The sequence below is a fragment of the Denticeps clupeoides genome, chromosome 14, assembly GCF_900700375.1.
Source record: "Denticeps clupeoides chromosome 14, fDenClu1.1, whole genome shotgun sequence".
NCBI classification, from domain to species: Eukaryota; Metazoa; Chordata; class Actinopteri; order Clupeiformes; family Denticipitidae; genus Denticeps; species Denticeps clupeoides.
The window spans coordinates 17,992,804-18,014,469 of record NC_041720.1 but is presented as its reverse complement, the minus strand read 5'-3'; the positions used below and the strand labels follow the sequence as shown (position 1 = coordinate 18,014,469).

Below are 21,666 nucleotides of genomic sequence, written 5' to 3'. Positions count from 1 at the left end.
GCTCTTAATAATTGTAAATGTGATTTTACAAAACACTGCTTCTGCTGTAAGAGGGTGTATATGTACTTATTTCTCTGAGAACACACCATCACATTTCCTACAAAGATACAAGCCTTGATGTGACAAGACAAGAGGATGTAGACAATTATATGAATTTAAGATACACAAATACTTAAAAGAGAGAGAATAACAATAAATACACCATGTCACAATTAAAACTTTTGACAGTTTTCCAGTACCTTTCCACAATTTTTTATGTGGGTGGTAATAGCCTAGTGGGTATTTTTTTATGTCAGCCTAAAAGCATATGGTCTCATTTCTTTTAAAATGTGCAGATATTTATATGAGCAAAATAGTGCCTCTTTTATGCTAAATTGTGACAAAAGTCTCACAGAGACCCCATTGCAGTAAATTTTATGGTGGACAATAAGGGAATGTACATGGACAGTGCAGGTATGTGCATAGAAAGTGTAAACTGTCCAAAACGTTTGGACGTAGTTTCGGAGCTTCTGTAATGTCCTGGCCTACCACCTAGCCATATCCTTATTAGCCCTATTAGCATCCCAACATGTTCCTAATTATTACAATTTAGCAAAATGTATTATTTCAGCGTTTGAATGCAGTTCAACTTCAAGTGAGCTTCACTGTCATTTCAGCTACATCCATGTTAGACAAAACAAAACTCCAGCACAAGGTGCTACATATAACATTTAAAAAAGTTATGGACTGACATAAAGTGCATGTGTGCAACATGGAAAAACCAGTGTAACATAAAGTGCCACCATGGGGCATAGGAAGTGCAAAAGGAACATTACAAACAAAACGTGTCGACAACTAGTGCCAGTTCTAGACAGGCATATATGTTGGGCAGACAAAAATGTGAAGGGGGCACATGGTGGCAACGGAAGCAGGATATGGGTGGGGTGAGGTGCTCTGGACAACGGTTTTTGTCATGTATCTGGATTGCACTTTGTCAGGCCTCTACCCTGAGACATGTATAACTTCAGGTGTCCCACCTGAAGGCTGAGCTTAGGGACACTGAGGCAAACAAATGCATGTGAAAAAAAGTCTGATGCGACCTGACTGCTCACACTACACAGGCAGCATCCTGACAGTATCCCATCCCCTAGGCACGATTCCCGGCTTGCCACCCAAAACAGTCCATAAATGAGGGGGGGGTCTACACGAACACGCCAAAGCACGGCCCATCCGTGGGGGACAGCTGTGACAGAACTGCTCTGATGCTGAGACTGGAGGTGTCAACTTCCACCGCGAAGGGCAACTGTTGATCAAGGTGTGTGAGGACAGGGGCAGAGGTGAACTGGTGCTTAAGTTTCGTGAAGGCCTTTTGGGCATGGGAGGTGCAGATGAGGCATGAGGGCTTGCCTTTGAGGAGGGAAGTCAGAGGATGGGCAACATGACTGGAGTTACGGATAAAACGGCGGTAGGAATTGGTGAAGCCAAGGAACTGGTGGTAGGTGGAGGCCAGTCTGTCACAGTTGAGACCTTGGCAGGGTCCATGGCTGAGGAAGAGTCCAAGTAAGGCCATGTGTGTGGTGTGGAAGGTGCTTTTCTCTAGATTGACAAAAAGTCGGATCTGCAGGCGGCGTTGGTTGAGAGCAATGGTAACAGGCTGGAACCCGATGGGGGACCATGGGCGTGGCTTGACACGGGCGTGGCTTGGAATGGCATGGGCATAGTTGGATTTTGTGGTCAATCCTAAATTAGATGGGTAACCGGTGCAGTGATTGTAAGACTGGGGTGATGTGGTCAGATTTCCTAGTTCTAGTTAGATCTCAGGCTGCAGTATTTTGAACTAGCTGGAGTTTACACATGCACCTACTAGAGAATCCAGACAGTAATGCATTGCAGTAATCTAACCTTGATGTGGTAAAGGCATGGACCAACTTTTTTGCATCGTGCATTAAGATGATGTTTCTTATCTTTGCAATATTTCTAAGGTGAAAGAATGCTATCCTAGTGATATTATCTACATGCGAATGAGAGACCTGCACCGATGATAACACCTAGATCCTTTACTTCAGCTTACATCTGGCTGCTTGAGGCCCAAGTGCAAGAGCTTCTGTCTTGGTGTGCTGGTGAGCTTTCTATACTAGATCTACTAGATATACTAGATATAAACGATGTGATGAAATGTTTACTGCACTCTGGCTCCTCAACTTGGGCCGGAGCTTTGATGCGTTTGGTTAATTTTTATCCTGATTGTGTGCAGCTGTTGTGAGTGTTTAAATGTCAGCTTCTTGTATCGTTCCATGTCGGGACCTTAATCTTAAAGTCTTGTTCCATGCTTGTACTTGTTCTTTATAACAACTGCTCACCTCTGTTTCATCTCTCTCCCAGTGATAAAACGCATCACCTGGCGACAGTGGCTCAGGTTGGGAACCACTGATCTAGGAGAAGAATCTCTCTCTCAGTGTTAGGAAAACTAAGTAGCTGGTAATGGTTTTCAGGACACAGCATGTGGCTCATCCCCCTGTCTACATCGGAGGAGATGCAGTGGAGTGCGTCAGCAGTTTCAGGTTCCTTGGGGTCACCCTCCGTGCCAGCCTCAAGTTCACAGAGCACCAATGACTTCCTCAGACCTCAGATGTCTGACGAAAGCTAGGATGGGTACCTCAGTCTTCACAAGTTTCTAGAGGTGTGCTGTGGACACATCAACATGAGACAAAGAGGCCATGCAGAGAGTGGTGAAGACGGGGCACACCACTTTCTGAAATTAAGGTTATTTAAGCCACGCCATGTCTCAGAAAGACAAAGCGAATCATGGAGAACTATAGCCACCCTGCACTTTTTCAATTTTCTGCCATTTGGCAGGATACTCAGGACAATGCGCACACGCACAGTACGTTTTAGGAACAGCTTTAGCATAAGTGCTGAAAGACTATTTAACACACAGTAACAGGACAGGCTCTTCTTTCTCTTTTCAAGGGAATAAAAATTCTGCCACCACATCACATGCAATGCTGTAGTCAAAGTCAAAGATGTATGAAGAATACATGGTGTATGCCTGCGGTTTGTAGACGTGTTAAGAATATATGGTGTGTGTGCAAGGTTTGTAAGTAGATTCATGAGGAATATATGGTGTGTGCGAGAGATTTGTATGTAGATGCATGAAAAATATATGGTATATGTGAGGTATGTATGTAGATGCGGGAAGAATATATGACGTGTGTGTGAGGTTTGTATGTAGGTGTGTGAGGAATATACTGTGTATGTGTGAGGTTTGTATGTAGATGGATGAGGAATATATGGTGTGTGTGAGGTTTGTATGTAGATGTGTGAGGAATATATAGTATATGTGTGAGGTTTGTATGTAGACGCATGAGGAATATATGGTGTATGCGGGAGGTTTGTATGTAGATGCGTGAGGAATATATAGAATATGTGTGAGGTTTGTATGTAGAATGATGCGTGAGGAAAGATAGAATAGAATTGCTCATAGAACTGGGCTCCAGAAATGCTTGTTCAAGCCCTGCTTTTAATGCTAGGTGTGATGCCCCACACAGCTGCTGCCATCGGAATGCCATTTGAGCTCAATCCAGCCTGATTGACCAGGGATCCATAAAAGAGGGTAGCAAACACTGAATAGAGCGGCTGTATTAAAGTGTACTAAGACGTTACTGTGTGTTCCTTTGTTCTTGTCATTGAAGCCACATGCCTTAGGGTTTGTTTTTGTTCTTTTCCTTTTCAGCCATCAAGCCAGGCTTTGTTTCTGTTTCCAATAAAATCCCTTATCTTTATGATGTCCCACCTCTGCTCCTCATTCCGTCTTTGACCCCAAGACATAACACTTGGATCTATGCAACAAATGCAAGGCTCTAGACAAACTTTTTGCACTAGTTGCACTAATCTTTCTTTTGCCAGATTTTCAAACAGCATTGCATTTAACAATGCAGTTTTACAGGTTTTCTTTTTTTTTATTATTGCTGTCCATATAGGCAATATTGACTTGCAAATGATGAAATAACAAAGAAAGTTCTTTATTTGCTGCACAATTCTTCAAGAAGAGTAACTTACTAAAAATATGTTTTGGTTCTTATAATGATCTGAGGGAATACAGTAGATGCCAGTTTCCAGCATGTAGCATTTTTTATATGATACATAGAAAAGATAAAGCTGTTTCGCAGTTTGTACATAACAAAAATTGTTTAATTTAAGAAAATTTTTTTTGCAAAATAAACCCCAGCAGGGATCAAACTGACATAAACATTACATTTTGTAAACATAATCTGAATTCTATGAACGAGAAGTAACTCAATTTTGGCGATTCTCAGGAAAACGAAAACAAATTGCACTTTTACTTGTCCTAATATTTAAGATGAATTCTCAGATAATGTGGAACATCATTTTATTTCAATGTATTTTAAAATCCGAAGGTTTTGCAGTCATTTGAAACGCAGTTACTTCTCACGTTTCTTAATTTTTTGCCACCCATTATACATTGAAATATTTGGTGCAATAGTTTTGTCTGAATGCTTCTAGAGTTCACAGAATTTTACTGTGGAAGTTCATTTTAACTGGCGAGACTGGTTTTAGGTGTCCCGTACATAACATGGCAAGTTTTCTGTAACGGCTTCCGCCCCCCCCCCTTCCGGACACAAGAATGAGAACAGGTAGCAGCAAACTCTCACATGTGTTGTAAGCCGACCTTCTTTGTGCCAACATCACTTGACCCATCCTGACCTATCCTGACCCATCCTGACCCATTCTTCCGTCCACGACCACGATTCCAGCCCAGGCCAGCCTATGTCACACAAAAGTTCGGACCACTAGTTATAAAGTAACTTGTGCTATCAAAATGTTCCATGTTCCAAGCATTGTGTGTACAAAATGATTTTCTGTTTTTGACCAAATGCATTCTTTGGGCAAATAAACTTTCTGTTCACACAATACAGAAATGGCAGGTAAAAATAACCCACTGCTTTTGAAGTTGCGTTTGTGTATAAAATGCAGGGCCCTATGATTTCCGCAATGTGGAAAACGCGGAATCCAACAACGCGGAATCCAACAAATACAACGGAATCCGCTATAAAATGCAGAATTGCGTATAATTGCTGCCCACTACACGTGTTTCCAGTTGAGGCGAAACTTTCACACACGGCAACACAATGTAAACGTGCGGGGAGCGATGGCCAAGAAGCTGGCGGTGTCGAATCATATGTGACAACCATGTACGGTCAGTAACTCGTACCAGAAACGGAGAAAAGTTGCAAACTAGCGCGAGGTCTTTCGATGTTTATTTATGTTGAGGTCAAATGGTAAGCGCTTTAATTTTACAAGATTTAGAATGTGTCATATTGTGAAATAGTTATGCACATATTTAGTACATGTAAAAAGTAAATGCTCAAGCACTTTGTAAACAGTTTCCAACTGTAAAATAAATTCCTTCCAATTTGTCAATGCGTCTTTTAGAATCAAGAGGGTTTGCCATATCAAATTAATAAAAAGCTGAATTTTAATGCATGCTTTTCATTAGAGAACAGAGCGTGACTCTTTACATAATGTCCATTGTGGGCCTGCCATCAGTCAAGTTTTTCAGGTGAAAGCATACTTAAAATGTGTTCATTTTTATGAATTGACTGCAATGATAGGAACATACATAAACATAGAAGTCACTACCACCTGAGTGTGTTCCCCAGAGAATCTGAGCATCTCGTCGTGTTCCAGAACTTGTACCCAACACATGCTCAATTGGATTAACGATTCCCCACTTCAACATTTTAACTTCCGAATTTAGCATGCTGAATGGATTCTCTAACTGGCTAAAACAGTGTTCAATTTGAGCCTTCATTACAGACTCTTAAGCCTGATCATGTATGTCACTGACAATTTCCTCCATGGAAGTAACAAAGCTGTTAACTGCCACTTGACCCAACCCTGCTGCTTTTAACTGAGCTATAACTGATGCTCAACTATTTACAATTGCTTTTAGAACCATCCGTAACAACATCACTCGTGCTACATCTGGAACTGACTTCTGCAGCACAATCTTCATAACATTCTAGTGCTGTTAACGGTCTCTGTGAATCCTTAAACACAGCTTCTAAACCCAGAAAAGGAGCCAATCAAAAGTGAGCAGCCAGGCTCTGCACATCTAAGTTGTAAAGTTCTTCCTTGACACAGACCATGAATCACTTTAAAATGTTTGATAAGGCTCTGGAAATAAGCAGCAGAATGTCCACGAAAAAAAGAAAAAAACAAGTCATGGCTCTGTAAATTAAGTGGCTCTGGCAGATTAAGTCAAATGAAAGAACCCTTCTAGTGCAATATTCTAGTTTCTAGTTCTGCTACTCTGGGATTTTCTTTGGTCTTACCAGTATCAATGTTGTAGACTGTAGTTTGAATGAATGTGTACAGGTGTAACATTGCCTGATGGCAGGATGTCCCAAAAACAAAATGGGCCTTGAAAAGCAGGTAGTCATGCATGGTTTTGCGTGTTTGTCCACCACAATGAAGTAGAAATTGATGCACCTTTTTTTGGCCCCCATGGCAAGAAGATAAGGTTGATCACTCTGAGTGACTGAATCCAAAAGCTCTAGTACACTTGTTCCAGCCTCTAATATCACCATAATTAAAATAAATTTAACTATTTATTGTTTTTTTCTACTGTTCAAACTAGTACACAGCACATAAATATGTACTTGTGTAAAATGGATTATGTGATCCTCCACCTTACTAGCTGATATCTGGCATGGTTTCTTCCGGCCTTGACAAACAGAAGCAATACAGAGGACATATCACTGTCCCAGCCTAATGGAAATGATAAATGGTCCTAATTAGCATCACTCATAAACAAGTCACAAGATGGTCAATAAACAACTGAAGTTTAATAATTCAAATTATTTCAATCTAAAAATGATTTAAATGACTTTTGACATTCAGAGCATTCCAGACATACGTGTACAAACCCTTATCTGCATCACTGGAACATTTTGCATTCTTGTTAAGGTCATCAACCTCTGGTGAAGCTGTAACACTGTGGCTTTGCTCAATCCCTTTTTGCTTAAAGACAGCGGGCCACTTCTCCAAAAACGTCGCAGAACTGCTCTCATCAAACATAATGGTGAAATCTTGAGAAACACTACTGTGTTGGTAATAGCTGATCGATTTTTCCAAGATGCATCCCTCAATGTATCCCTCTGCCTGCATTCCAGGTATCCGAACTTTTGTTGGGTGAGTTTCTGCCGTTTAATCTACAAGCGTGTAACAGCTGACGGTGCAACACCCTCTGATGTTGACACTCGCGTAATGAGACAAGGCACCAGAAAAACAGGGTTTGGAAAGGTGGACGGAGAGGAAGGAGAACGAGGATAAATCTTACAATTGGTGAAATTGGGTCGAACTGAGTCGTTGATTAAATAATGAGAGCATCTCACCCCATTCATCCCGGAGCCTACTGCTTTAACCACCTACAGGACTGGGCCAGGAACTTCCCACTGGCAGAATAGAGATCTGGGAGTTGACCATGTTATCTGATGGCAGAAACGGTAGGCGGACCGCCATCGCCGGGAAAATCCTGCCTACCAATGAGGGGACCGGATAATCTGACAGGTGAACCCAGTCTCCTTAACCTTAGCTCTTCCTTCTCATTACCGCGTGTCACCCACCTTTCATGTGTCTCTTCTCAGGCCGGTGGTGCTGGGCCCCCTGGTGGGCGCAACCCTGCTACGGCCTCTCTGCACCATGTTAGCCACCTGTTAGACTCCCATCAACGGCGGGGCCGTTTGCAGTATCTCATTGATGAACTCATCCGTGACTTCTCTTGGCATCGGGGGCGCCCTCCTTATTGGGTCCGAAAATTCTTGCCTTGGCGTGACATGAGTATTTCTACCATAGCAGTGGAATTTACTGTGATGCTAGGGGGCGCTACCTAAAATCTTGCCTAGGGCTTCAGATTTGTCAGGGACGGACGATGTACAACGCACAACCCAACTGTGATTCCACCGGACTCAAGGAATTCAGTGGACTACGCAGCGGGAATAAAGAGACTGTTGCGTCTTTGTTTCTACTGAGATGTGGCTCTCACTGAGCACCGCCGTTGTTCCAATGTGTCTCAAGGCCACCACCATTCTACCCGTTCCGAAGAAGTCTTCAGTGTCGTGTCTTAATGACTGCCGTCCCGTTGCACTCAGACAGATTTGGAGCAACACAAAAAAAAAACATGACAGCACTGTAATGCCTATTATGTCTATTATGCTGTGCAAATACAGTTCATGGATCGAGGGAAATATTTAGATTGTGAGATGAGATTAGTGTATTGTCTCATCTCAATTAATCATAAGACCTCAAAAAATGCACAGCAAACTTTTTTTTTGCAGAATGCTGCAATGCCAGCTCTGAATAATTAAAAATACCCTAAAAAAAGTATGGGAAAAATCATCCATTGTTACCTCACAAAACTAAATCTGTTTTAACTTGCATTGTGCATTTCCTGGTAGACATGCATACGACTTTTGTCTCCACAGGATTGTGATGAATGACAATCACAAGTGATTTAAATGAGGTAAAATTCAAATCCCAGCTTGGACCTTGTGTGTGCAATGGGAACTTTGAGGACTGTGACAACACCAGTGTGACCATAAGAAGCCACTTATTGGAGAGACTAATCTTTTAAAAAACACAATGATTTGACTAGAGCAATGGAAAGGGTCATGTGGCCTGAAGGAACTGTCACAGACTGGATAAGTTAATAGAAGTTGTTTGATGATGTCATGGTCTTACATAGTGGGGAACCCCAGGGTTCAGTTATAGTACCATTATTATTATAGTATTATATAAACCTTGGTGTATATAAATCTTTTGACATCAAGGTGGGAAATGTTGCTTATACTGGCATACAGAGCACCTTATACAGAGGTGCTATAGCAGGGACTCAACTAAAGTTCATATTTCGGGAGCTGTCAATGAAATATTTGTCTAATCTGTCTAAAGCTCAGTCACTTTAATTGCTTCATTCATTATTAGAAAGCACTACTTAGTACAGATTGCACTGATTAAAGAAGCAATAAGATGGTCTTTTCACACTAGTACAGTATCAGCAAATAGTGAATCAGCAAATATTAAGTATTTCATTATTTCCAACTTTGTCAATGACACTTTAGTATTCGTTTTTGTATTATTTTTTCTATTCAAATCCCTTTAATGAAAAAAACATGAAATTTCTAAATGCCACTAAAGTGCCATCGGTCCATAAAACAAGCACCATTACAGCCACAGAACTGACTAACTATGCTAATAGTAGATATATTTATATTTATTCATCTTAAAAATTGTCAAATGCAAAAAAACACTTGTCGCGTACTCCTCAGCAAGACCTGGTCGCAAATTGTGTGTTCGCCGTTCATTGGACGGCGGGAGAGTTGAAGGTGTGCGATTGGCTGCGCTCCTGAACCGCCGCTCCTGATTGGTCATTTGGGGGGCATTAGGAAATGGTGTGTGAGCGGCTGACTGGCCAGGCGAACGGGCGAAACAGGCGAAGCGCAGCACATTTCCGCACTCGTTCCTCACACGTCCGTCACCTTGCACCGGTTTACCGTCTCTTGTTTACTCGCTTCTCACGGGAGTCACGCGATAAGTAAACGCGGTCACTGTGTGACTCCGTTCGCCTTCAGCCTGGCTGCTTCGCGACATGTGCTAACCAGCTAGCTAGCATCTGTCTCGCTGAAGTATGCCTCATCTCCTGTTAGCGACGTAGCTGGTTACCCATCTGACGTCTGAAGGGACAATGTCGGTAGGTGAAATCCGACATGTACGAGTCGTATAAATAACGGGACCTGTATTAACCTCATGCTGAAGTCCAGTTGGGGGAACTGGCTGCGCAGGCCCGGCTGTTCGGGGCTAAGAGGCTAATCTGTTTAGCTGTAGTGTCGACCGTGTAAAGCCCGACACAGCTGTCTGAATACGAGAGGATGAATACGATGACGACGAGGAGGAGGAAGAAGACCACAGCGCCGGGCATCGGGCGGCTGGTAATAGCCGCGCTGCTGTTGCTGCCGCATGTCACAGCTGGTGAGCTGAAGCTTTTTCTGTCCGTGCAGTGTTTTGTTGGCACGTTACTGCCATCCTGGCGGATCAGCAGAGTAGAGTAGTATGAGATTAGCTAAGTAAATGCATGGTGACGTTTCCACTATTCCAGTATGAGTATGTTTGTCTTGTCTTTGCAGACTTGCAGGAAGAGAACAACGATGTATCGGAATTTCAGGTAATTGGCGACCTTGACTGTGGTTTTAAGTTCTCTGCAGGTTTTGTGAAAGTGCTGTTCCACCTTAAGGCATAACGGTAACATGCGTAAACACATGAATTTTCCTGCTTTGTGGTCTCGCAACAGAGCCCAGCCGCTGGCCAGATTCCATCAGACGTAGAAGGACAGCCCGTTGCTCCTGATGAGATGCTGCTGGAGGACACCGAGCCCCAGCGAGAGCAGGAGTTCAACAGGAAGGAGAGCGATGGAGCGAAAACAGAAGAACATCCTATCCAGCCTCCCCCAAGTGACGAGAAGCCAACAGATGGTAAGGAGGCTCATGCCTCTGTCTTGTGTGTCGGAAATTTAGCTGGTAACTGTGTTAAACATATTCCCTCCCCCCTTGGATAATCCAGCCCCTGTCAGGATTGGGGGGACAGCTTCTGGGGAGCCGTGTGTCTTTCCTTTCCTCTTCCTTGGGAAGGAGTACTTGGGGTGTACCACTGAGGGCAGAGGAGACGGAAGGCTCTGGTGTGCAACTACATATGATTATGATCAAGACAAGAAATGGGTCTTCTGTGAAAGTGAGTGGGAGAGACAGGGGTGTGCAGGGTTGAGCAAGTTACTTTTAATTTAGCAGTGGAGGGAATATCGTTATAATTTTCACTCACAAATGTTCCCTAAACATGTATGTTGCGTTTTAGCGGAAGAGCAGGCCCAGCAGAGAAGAATAGAGGAGGAGACAGAGGAGCAGTACCAGGCAGTCGTCAGGATGATTAATACCACCACACGCAAGAGTCAGAAGAAGGAGTAAGATTCCTTTCCTTACTCGTCTTCATCTCAAGCCCTTTATGCTAGAGTGGTTCAGTCATCAGGGTTCCTATGGTCCTTAAAAATCTGGAAAAGATATGGAATTTGAAAAGAATTGGTGTTGAAAACAAAAGAAGTATATAAAGTTCTGGAAAAGTCATCTGAAATCTGACTGACGCATGAAAGTGTAACACGAAGTACGTAGTTCCCATAAGACTGTGCGAGAAACGTTTTTTTTACATTCTCAACTACAACGTTTAAAACCAGCGCAGGTCTGTTGTAGAGGTGTGAACCTTCACTGGTCTCACGATTCGATTCGATTACGATTAGCAGTGCCTCAATATCGATGCATCGCGATGCATCCCAGACATTTTCTACATGGTCACATGATGTTTCCAAATACCAGAGTTAAGGTCTCGTGCGCCTGTGTGGACGCTCGGATTTGCTCGAGAGCAGAAAAAGATCAACATCTCCACCAAGCAGAGGAACCGAGGTCCTTGTATTAATTCATTTTGTATTACATAAAAGTAGGGCTGCACGTTTTGGGGGAAAAAGACATATTGCAATTATTGAGATCAATTTTGCGATATGCGATTGCGATATGATAAAGGGCACTTACTTGTATATCAATGAAACGTCGCATACAAATTACTAATAGTGAAATGTTTAATTTCAAAGTGAAACATACAAACTACTTATAACAACTTGAAATGCCCAGTGCTTTCAAAATACAATATTCTGCAAAATTAAATAATCACAAAAAACTCTTTATATTACTGTCGAACGACAAACCCTGGTAAGGCTAACAACTGTTTTGATTATATTTGGCCATTATAAAATCCCGTATTATAGTTCTTACGTTTAACCAAAACGTTGTTTGTAGGCTGACTTGAACTCAGGGATGCATAGCTTTGCTAGCTTAGCTAAGGTTAAGATTTGTAAACTGAGGTGAATTTCTTTAAGAAACCTTCAAAGTTTGAGAAAAGTTAAATAAACAGCTAAGAACAGTCTAATTAGTTAATACCTATGTTTAGCCAAAAAGTTGTTTGGAGGCTGACTTGAACACAGGAATGCATAGCTTCGCTAGCTTAGCCTAGCTTAGCTAAGGTTAAGACTTATAAAACAGGATTTTATAATGGCCAAATATATTCCTGTCTTACCTATGAAATGTAATCCCCCAGGATCTGGTTTGGAGCGTACAGCAGTTTGTACAGCCCCAAGCAGCACAAGAGTGAGGCATTTTTATGCACGTCTCTCCATAGACATGTATATGCTTCACTGCACAGCAGAGCCTATCGCAATATGGTGGCGACGTTGTCGCACGTGTACCCATATGTCTATGCGAATCACGAATCTGAGGTCTCCATTGAACCGAATCGAAAGTCATGTGACCAAACACGTCACATTTAAATCGCAGCTTTTTGTGTTCATGTAATCGCACAGACAGACATCTCGATTACGATTGCGATTAGATTAATCGTGCAGCACTACATAAAAGCAGTAATATTTGGTACGTGTGATGTCCAAATTGGTCACATGAAAATACGTGCAGCGTAAAACTCCTACCCGGAGTGGCGCTGTTCCCAGATCAGGCTGAAATTGAATTCCACGTCATCATGATATTATTGATTATGTTCTGCACTGCATCGATGCAAAATCGTCCACATCTTCATCTCGATGCGTCGATTATAAGATTAATTTTAACACCCCTGCGATGCAATATCGCCCACGTCTGCATCGCGATGCATCGATTATACGATTAATTTCAACACCCCTAGTCTGTAGTATCTTTGCTGCCTTTACGTCGTGAACCACGTCACTTGGTGCTGCATCCGTCGCTTCCATATCCCAGCTCCTCCACAGCCGCGTGTCTCCTTTTAAAAGTCATGTAAATTACAGATGCTGATTTACGCCAGAAAATGATGAGTCTATTTAACTTAAGCTGCACAAACTTGGAGGAAGAAACATTGTTTAAGTTAAGCTTTACTAAGAAATGTAGTTAACAATATTTTGGTAAGTTTGACTCGATTTGCCCTTTCAAAATTGCACAAATTTCATGACGTGAAAAATTGCCTTAGGGTCACTGAAATGTCATGGAAATTCTTTTCTAAAATGTGTAAGAACCCTGAGTCACCTGCGCAGTTCTCACTCTTATCTGAAGTCTGCCTTACCTGCATGGGTTCTGTTGGTTTGGGACTGCTTGTTCTGTCTGGTTGGTTTATTACTGATCAGAAAACTTGGGAAATGATTAGACCACCTTGGTGAATGAAACACTCTGGGGAAAAGTGCTGGTGTCCAAATGATTCATTTGTACATATGTGCTTTTTATGAAGTGCCAAGGCTAACATGCTTATTTGCTTGCATCTTGCCGCAATTTGTCCTTAGGAATATAAACCTTCTTTATTTAATTTATGCACCTGCCATTTTGTGGACATAATCTGTATTGTATGAAAGGCAGAAAATATATAAAATATGCTTTTTGCCAATTGAGGATGAAATTAGCTTCTGATGATGAAATTAAATTGTTAAAATCTATTTTCTGCCTTTCATACAATACAGATTATGTCCACAAAATGGCAGGTGCATAAATTAAATAAAGAAGGTTTATATTCCTAAGAACAAATTGCGGCAAGATGCAAGCAAATAAGCATGTTAGCCTTGGCACTTCACCCCCAAATACTCTGGATGCGTAGTGCTGCTTGGTAATTTGTGCATGCAATGCTTTTGAAAAGCATGCACTCATTTTTGTTTAAGAAAGTCAGCTAATAGACATACTTCCCATGACCACAAGATAGAGCTATAGCTCTATAGTGGGTGGTTGTAGCCTAGTGCGTAACACACTCGCCTATGAACCAGAAGAACCGGGTTCGAATCCTACTTACTACCATTGTGTCCCTGAGCAAGACACTTAACCCTAAGTTGCTCCTGGGAGACTGTCCATGATTGTAAGTAATCCCTTACTGATTGTAAGTCGCTCTGGATAAGGGCGTCTGATAAATACCGTAAATGTAATGTAAATGTCTAGCTTGTTTTGAGTTAAAATTGATCACACAGAAACAACTAGTGCTCCACCTTGTGGCATGCATCATGTGATCAAAATGACTGTCATTTATTTATCAAATGAATCTGTTGAAATGATTTGAATTACTAAAACGTATGAATGTAGAGCATATATAATATTTGATAAGTGCTATAAATGTAATATTTTCTTCATGCCATGCCCTTTAAGTCTTCGGAGCTGTGCAGAGTGGCAGTTAGTAATGTTAATGTGACTGTTTTTTTTTCCCAGTTTGTATAAGAAGTTGCTGAATGTTGCTGGAAAAGGCCATGGCAAGGCCATGGAGAAGGTGGCTTATGCCATGCTGTTTGGGGACTACCTGGCTCAGAACATAACTCAGGCTAAGGAGCTGTTTGAGAAGCTGGCACTTACAGGCTCCCCTAAAGCTCAAACGGTATGTGGTGTTGTTGTACTGATTGATGTTGTCATGAGGAGTACCGCCTTTATGACTGATGTTTAAGCACACTGTATTCATGCTCTGAACTGGGAACAAACCAAGAACCGGTCCGGCTTTACATTAGACAGGAGTGCATGATAATACATCGAGGATAGTCAGGGTACATGTTTAAGAACCAAGGCTCTCGTTTAATGTGGAGGAAACACACCGCTGCTGTTGTACAGTGGCTGATCCCCTGTGTAATGTTCCATCAGGCCCTTGGATTCCTGTATGCATCTGGGTTGGGTGTGAACTCCAGTCAAGCCAAGGTATCATTCTTCCTCCTCTTCCTCACACATGCTGTTATGCATTTCTGAAACCTTTTTTTGCCTACAGGCTCTGGTCTATTATACGTTTGGTGCTTTGGGTGGCAATTTAATGGCTCACATGATTTTGGTAAGCAATGATCTCTCATCGCCTCATTCTCATAATCCATTGATCCTGCAGTCCAGCTTTAGGGTTATATGTTAATTTAACAACCGTAGCATTTATTACATATTAGTATAATATAAATTATACTATATAGTATTGACTGTGATCTCTGATATATTATTTTTAACAGCTTAAAAGAACCTTTGAAAACTACAATTTGCCTTTTCTTGAGTTCCCTATCAGAGATATACAGGGAAATATTTATATAGCTTGTGGAATAGGTTTTCAGTATTTGTCATCTTTCCTCCCTATTTAGGGCTACAGATACTGGGGAGGGGTCGGGGTGCCTCAGAGCTGTGAATCTGCTCTCACCCACTATAGAGCTGTAGCCAATCATGGTGAGACATTTCACATTCACCAAAGCTGTTTAAAATTAATCCATACATCAAACCTGTTTCTGTGTTGACTAACTGGCGTGGACGCTGTTCCCGCGGCAGTGGCCAGTGACGTGTCCCTGACTGGCGGCAATGCAGTGCAGAGGATCCGGTTGCTGGATGAGGTGGAGAACCCAGGCTCTACCAGTGGAATGCTGGAGGAGGACCTCATCCAGTACTACCAGTTCCTGGCCGAGAAGGGTGATGTACAAGCTCAGGTACTGCAGTAACCCACACACTACTTTTGTGTGGAATACATCCGCACTGCCATTGTTTTGGGTTAGGGTTAGACAGACGGATCTCCGGCGTATGATCTTGGCTGGAAAAAACACACCTGTGGGGGTGGCTAACCAATCAGCCCCCTGTGCTGTTCAGAGCGAGAAACTTGATTGGTTTGTGCTCCTGTGCTCTATGATTTCCCTGAGGGAAACAGTGCTGCAGTTTTTACACCACACAACTCAATCAATGTTTGATTTTTGTCTGAGAATAAGTTACATTCTAGTGACTGTCACACTATATAATCCATGCCGCATTTCAGGTTGCTAAAGTCCTGATCAACCCTGATGTGAGGAGTCTGGTTTAAGTAGTTGCCTTTCCGTCTCCTACACCTGCAGGTTGGCCTTGGACAGCTGCACTTACATGGAGGAAGGGGAGTAGAGCAGAACCACCAGGTAAACGTTGGCCAAGTCAGCTGTTTCCTGCTTGGGTTCATTGCAGGTGTCGCTCACATCATTTATTTTTTATTTTTTTTAAACAGCGTGCCTACGAGTACTTCAACAAGGCTGCAAACGCGGGCAACACTCATGCCATGGCCTTCCTGGGGAAGGTAGGGTGTCTCCGTGGCTTCATTAGTGGTGTGTGATGTGTGTAAATCTCATCCCTGATGCAGAACTGGAGTCTCTGGGTTAAGTGAGTTTCAGATACAGTTTTAGTGCCTGATTTTTCTTCTCTCATGTTTTTTTGTGGATACAGATGTACTCTGAGGGGAGTGAGTTTGTGCCCCAGAACAACGACACTGCTTTGCAGTATTTCAAGAAGGCTTCGGATCTGGTGAGTGTTACCAGGGAGTGTGTGTGCGCTCCTAGCTTTAACGGTTTCTCATTCTGATTTCACTTTTCTTGTTGCCAGGGCAACCCAGTAGGACAGAGTGGATTGGGTATGGCCTATCTCTATGGCAGAGGTGTCCCAGTGGTGAGCTTCTATCTTTTTGCCCAACAGAGCTCAGAACAGGGCACTTCTCATGATTCATGTGTTTAAACAGGTCTGAGTAGTTTTGAAATCTCCAGTGTCTTTAATTACTCTAAATTTATAAAAAATTCTGTACAATTGAAAACAAAAAGCAAGCCGAAAGCATACATGTTAAAGATTCCGATTCTTATTATTGTTTTATGTACAGGTTTTGAACTTGTGGTCCATTTTTTTTTCTTTGCTGATCAAGACGAAAACAGTATCAGAGTCTCTTATATTTTACTTTTTATTAAATTCCTTTCCTGAACAATATAAAAGCACTGACCAAAATAATCTAAAAGTGTGCGCTAAAAAGAGTATACATTTTAGACATTTTTATTTTGTCACCCAACGTGGATGTCTTCATTTTAGAACTATGAGCTGGCACTGAAGTATTTCCAAAAGGCAGCTGAGCAGGGTTGGGTGGATGGCCAGCTTCAGCTAGGCACCATGTACTACAGTAAGTGTGTGTTTCTGTCTGTGTGTGCATACCTCAAATTTTGATTTATATGAATCTAGTGAAATTCTGCAGCTCTGTTCAGCTTCAGTCTCAGAGTACAACTTAGAAATGATCACCATCAACAGTCCAGTTCCTCAGAGCTCCTCTCACCTGCAGATGGCATCGGGGTAAAGCGGGATTACAAACAGGCGCTCAAGTTCTTTAACCTGGCCTCACAAGCAGGACACATCCATGCCTTCTACAACCTTGCACAAATGCACGCCACGGGGACTGGTGTCATGCGCTCCTGTCACACAGCAGTGGAGGTGGGTGCCATCACTTCCGTGGCACATAAACATCCATTATTTTGTTACTCTTATCGTTTTTATTCTGCAGAACAGCAGAGGCGAATAAAATCAGTGTAGAGTAATAAAAAGCGTGCACCACCATGTAATGAAAACGTGTTCATGTGTCTGTGCTGCAGCTCTTTAAGAATGTGTGTGAGCGCGGCCGCTGGTCGGAACGACTGATGTCCGCCTACAGCAGCTATAAGGATGGGGACCTGGACTCTGTGCTTGTGCAGTACTTGATGCTGGCTGAGCAGGGCTACGAGGTCGCTCAAAGCAACGTGGCCTTCATCCTGGATCAACGTACGGCCACACCATCCTTTTTATCTAAAAAAAATAAAATAAAATACATTTTGGAAAAGGACTTGCCCAAAACCCTCTCAGCACCCCTTCTAATCATGAAGTCTTTGAGTCTTTAAGGCTAAATGATATAACTGATAAATGCTGTAAATGTAATATAACTGCAGACTATCAAACATTGAAAACCAGTCAGTTACATTTGTTTTAACATTTCCAATGTATTCATGCTTTTGTTGTAGCATAGGCTACATGTAAAATTCATGAATCACATGCAGGATTATTTACTGACACTGCATACTGAGATCTGACCGTTTCCCAACAGATGGGGCAAAAATCTTTACCGAGAATGAAACATATCCTCGTGCTCTGCTACACTGGACTAGAGCCGCTGCACAGGGTCAGTTGGGTCAATGTCTAATATAATGTGCTAACTTTTTCCCCCAGATCTTTCATAAATCCTGCCACATCTCATCAGTCAATCTGTCAAACTATTTTGATTTATAATGTAGCACCTCACATTGCTCAAGGCTCCCAATGAGCAGGCTAGTTATATTACAGGGGGAGGAAAAAAAGGAACTTTATATTTTTATATATATATAAAGAAAATAACATTTTAGAATATTTTAATAAAGTATAAAAATATATAGACTACATAAAGAAATTAATACATTGAAAAATAAATGACAGACAAATAAATCAAAGAAATAACTGAAAGCAAACTAGGATTATCCTTGTACTCTATCATAGAAGAGGTATGCAGATCTGGTGAACAACTTTTTTGATAACTTTTGAGCTACGCCACTTTCTTTCAGTGCATGTTTTCATTTTAATGCCAAAAATAGAATAGAATCAGAATAATTTTGCTTCATGGACCTTTTGACCCTTCTTCAGGCTACATGGTCGCAAGGATCAAACTGGGCGATTACCACTTCTACGGCTATGGCACAGATGTGGACTATGAGACGGCAGTCATCCACTACCGACTGGCGTCAGAGCAGCAGCACAGTGCACAGGCCATGTTCAACCTGGGCTATATGCATGAGAAAGGACTGGGTATCAAGCAGGTGAGGCGCTCATACTCGTTTACTTCTAGAAATAACTTGTCTTGTTTTCTTTGAGCAAAGGTTATGTGCCTGGTACCAGACCTAACCTTTTAGTAAATGTCATACATTTTTCATTCAATAATCAATGATTTTTCAAATGAGTTTAACATGTCTCATTATTTCATTTTTAATACATGATTGTTTTCAGTCCCACTGCTGAGGTACTATGCACTAGGGCATCAACTAATTCAGATTTTTTCAGATAGACTTTGTCAATAGCCAAGACGATGTGACATCATCTGTGCATGCACAATCCTAGTCTGTATGTATTAATGCATATATGTATGTACGTATATATATGCCTAAAAGATATGTATAGTGTAACAAAAACATAACTATAGCACATGCACTGGTAGTTGGATTAATTTTTAAAGAACTGAAACCTTACAACTGAGAATACACCTGAATACTTCTGTTTCACCCAAGACAAAACCCCCAAAAGACTGTTGTGCTTCTTGAAGCATGTTATAAAAATAAATAAATAGAAAAACACCACTGTTTGTGGTTGTCATGTACTTTTATTTAGTTTGGTACAGTGGGGCAATAAAATCCACCATATCAAGTAGTGAAAAGTAATCCTTCTGCCAGCCTGGATCAACGGAAGGCGGCATGCGTCCGGTTCAGTTCTGCGCAAGGCAGGGTTCAGGTGAGCATGGTGCTAGGAGTCGCCACTCACACAGCTACATCTTTAGGTGTTAAGATGTCTGAACACCTTCTGTCCTGGACCGAGCCGTTTCACAAATAAAAGTGCACACAGATAGTGAAAAAGAAACATGACTAATTCTCTTGTTCCTCACGATGACAAACTGGCACCAAGTCACCTAAAAAAGGAAATCGTTTTCACCCAGGAGTACATCTCTTTCCCCTTTCTCCCAGCAGGACATCCACCTGGCTAAGCGATTCTATGACATGGCAGCAGAAGCCAGTCCGGAAGCCCAGGTCCCCGTCTTTCTGGCCCTCTGCAAGCTGGGCATCGTCTACACCCTGCAGTACCTGCAGGAACTCAATGTGAGTCCTAACTGATAAGTTACTGATAATCGGTTGGTGTTGAAATGGACAATTGCCACCATAGAAGTAGAAGGGCATTGTGTAATCAGTGTAGAGAATGGCAACACCACATTGTTTCTTTACAGTGAACCACTTGCCCTTTGTCTCTGCAGGTAAAAGAGCTGCTGTCTCAGGTTGATCTGGACCAGCTCCTTGGCCCAGAATGGGATCTCTACCTCATGACGGTCATAGCCTTGCTCCTAGGGACGGTCATTGCCTACCGCCAGAGACAGCACCAGGCCGTGCCCCAAGCCCCTCCTGGTCTCCACCGACCAGCAGGAGACCAGCCGGAGCAGGAGCAGGAGCAGGATGACCCAGCTGAGGACCTATGAGGAGAGCGGGTTGTCCATGTGGGAGGATGACTGACATGTGGGAGGAGAGGCTGGCCGGAGGAGAGACTCTTATCTGAATGCACAACGGGCTTCCACCTGTCTGGAGCCGAGCCTTTCTCTCTACCATAGAACTCTGGAGACAGGATTGGTTGGAAAGCTTTCTGTGCATGACTCAGGGTATTGCCAGCAGGACCTCCCCCCTTCTGGAGCAAGATGTTGAGATGAGATGGAATTTTTCACAGTGCATTCTGTTCCCTACCAGTTCTTTTTTTTTTTTTTTTTGTTCTCCCTCTCATCCTCTCTTCTTCTCCTCCCGTCGCCATACTGAACTCAGCATTTTTTTCCCCTCCATGTTTCGTTTTGCCTAGACATTCAGGTTGTTATTTTAATTGTTAATCCGACTCAAATTTGTGGTGTAGTAGGAGTGTGGTGCTAGTTTGGCACGCTGTATGAATCCTTTTGAAAAAGCCATGTTGGCTACGTGTGTTTCGATGATCTGTTTTTTTTTTTTTTTTTTTTTTTTTTTCTTCATTTTCCTCGCTGCAATTGATAACAGATCGAATGGATATAGTCTTGAGTGATTTTCAGCGAAGATCACATCATCCGGCGTCCTGGCGGAAACTCTCATCTCTGGATTGTACCGGTGCCAGCCCCAGTATGACGATCATACAGGAAGATGGTTTAAAATTTCATGTACAAGCAGATGAATCGTTCATCTTCTCCTTTTTGTTCTGTCCATTAAAAAAAAAAAAAAAAAAAAAAAACGCTTAGACATAATCAAGATCCTTTGTTAACATTGGAACGTTTTCTTGCTTCCACTTTCAACGAAAACAATAAAAACACTGATAGGTATCTTCACACATGGCTTAACAGCGCCAGTTCCTTATTCTGCCCGGCAGTGATTTGAGATCAATAAAATGATGCACGTCCCCACGCAACGTCGGCCCCATGTTATCTGTGTGTGTGTGTGTTTTTTTTTTTTTTTTTAATAGATGTTACTGGTGCTGAGTACATTTCAGCCTGCACTGACTATAGTCTTTTGACTATATTTCAAACCTAGTGAATTCTTAGCTACTTTAATAACATGGTGACTGTAACTGTTACCTAATGGCTTAATGGGTATCGGCACTTTTCGACCTTGGTCTTTGCAGAGTATTATGCTCTTTAGGGGCAGTGGTGGCTTAGTGGTTAAAGAAGCAGCCCCGTACTCAGAAGGTTGGTGGTTTGAATCCTGATCCGCAAAGGTGCCACTGAGCAAAGCAGCGTCCCCACACACTGCTCCCCGGGCACCTGTCATGGCTGCCCACTGCTCACCAAGGGAATGATACTATCATTCAAAAGGTTATGGTCATTTAGAAATTACCTTATTTTTATTAGGTGCATTAAAATAAGTGGTCCAGATGTTGTTCATAAATGCCTGATAATGATTCATATGGAGAGGAGCTTTATCAGCAACATTTAGTCAAAGGGAATATTTTTTTTTTCTGTCATTTTAAAAATCATTTGTCAATATTAGAAACCCCTTTTTTAAGTCCAGTTGAAAAAAGTTGCCAAAATCAC

At 42.1% G+C, this 21,666-nt stretch overlaps 1 protein-coding gene across 3 annotated transcripts; it reads left to right on the top strand.

The window, feature by feature from the left end:
* Positions 1-9,450: 9,450 nt before the first annotated feature.
* Positions 9,451-21,044, top strand: sel1l (SEL1L adaptor subunit of SYVN1 ubiquitin ligase). 3 transcript variants are annotated; one of them, XM_028953564.1, is made up of 22 exons: positions 9,451-9,751; positions 9,880-10,029; positions 10,185-10,222; positions 10,349-10,529; positions 10,618-10,785; positions 10,906-11,011; positions 14,301-14,463; positions 14,721-14,774; positions 14,842-14,901; positions 15,194-15,275; positions 15,375-15,529; positions 15,926-15,982; positions 16,069-16,137; positions 16,284-16,361; positions 16,440-16,502; positions 16,911-16,998; positions 17,155-17,303; positions 17,462-17,627; positions 17,947-18,021; positions 18,516-18,688; positions 19,604-19,735; positions 19,888-21,044. In XM_028953564.1, exons 2-22 carry the CDS (start codon positions 9,930-9,932, stop codon positions 20,104-20,106), a joined length of 2,376 nt encoding a protein of 791 aa, XP_028809397.1. In that variant the 5' UTR covers positions 9,451-9,751; positions 9,880-9,929; the 3' UTR covers positions 20,107-21,044. The 3 variants fall into 3 exon arrangements, with proteins under 3 accessions (XP_028809397.1, XP_028809398.1, XP_028809396.1); XM_028953565.1 differs by having other exon boundaries at positions 9,451-10,029; positions 19,607-19,735; XM_028953563.1 differs by having other exon boundaries at positions 9,451-10,029.
* The last annotated feature ends 622 nt before the right edge of the window (positions 21,045-21,666 follow it).

What these genes read in the sequence shown, in the direction of transcription:
- sel1l (XM_028953564.1), top strand. Translation starts at nt 9,930, where the DNA reads ATGAATACGATGACGACGAGGAGGAGGAAGAAGACCACAGCGCCGGGC. An exon ending in GAAATGGGTCTTCTGTGAAA is followed by an intron (nt 10,786 to 10,905) that starts GTGAGTGGGAGA and finishes GTTGCGTTTTAG; the next exon opens with CGGAAGAGCAGGCCCAGCAG. An exon ending in GCTCCCCTAAAGCTCAAACG is followed by an intron (nt 14,464 to 14,720) that starts GTATGTGGTGTT and finishes ATGTTCCATCAG; the next exon opens with GCCCTTGGATTCCTGTATGC.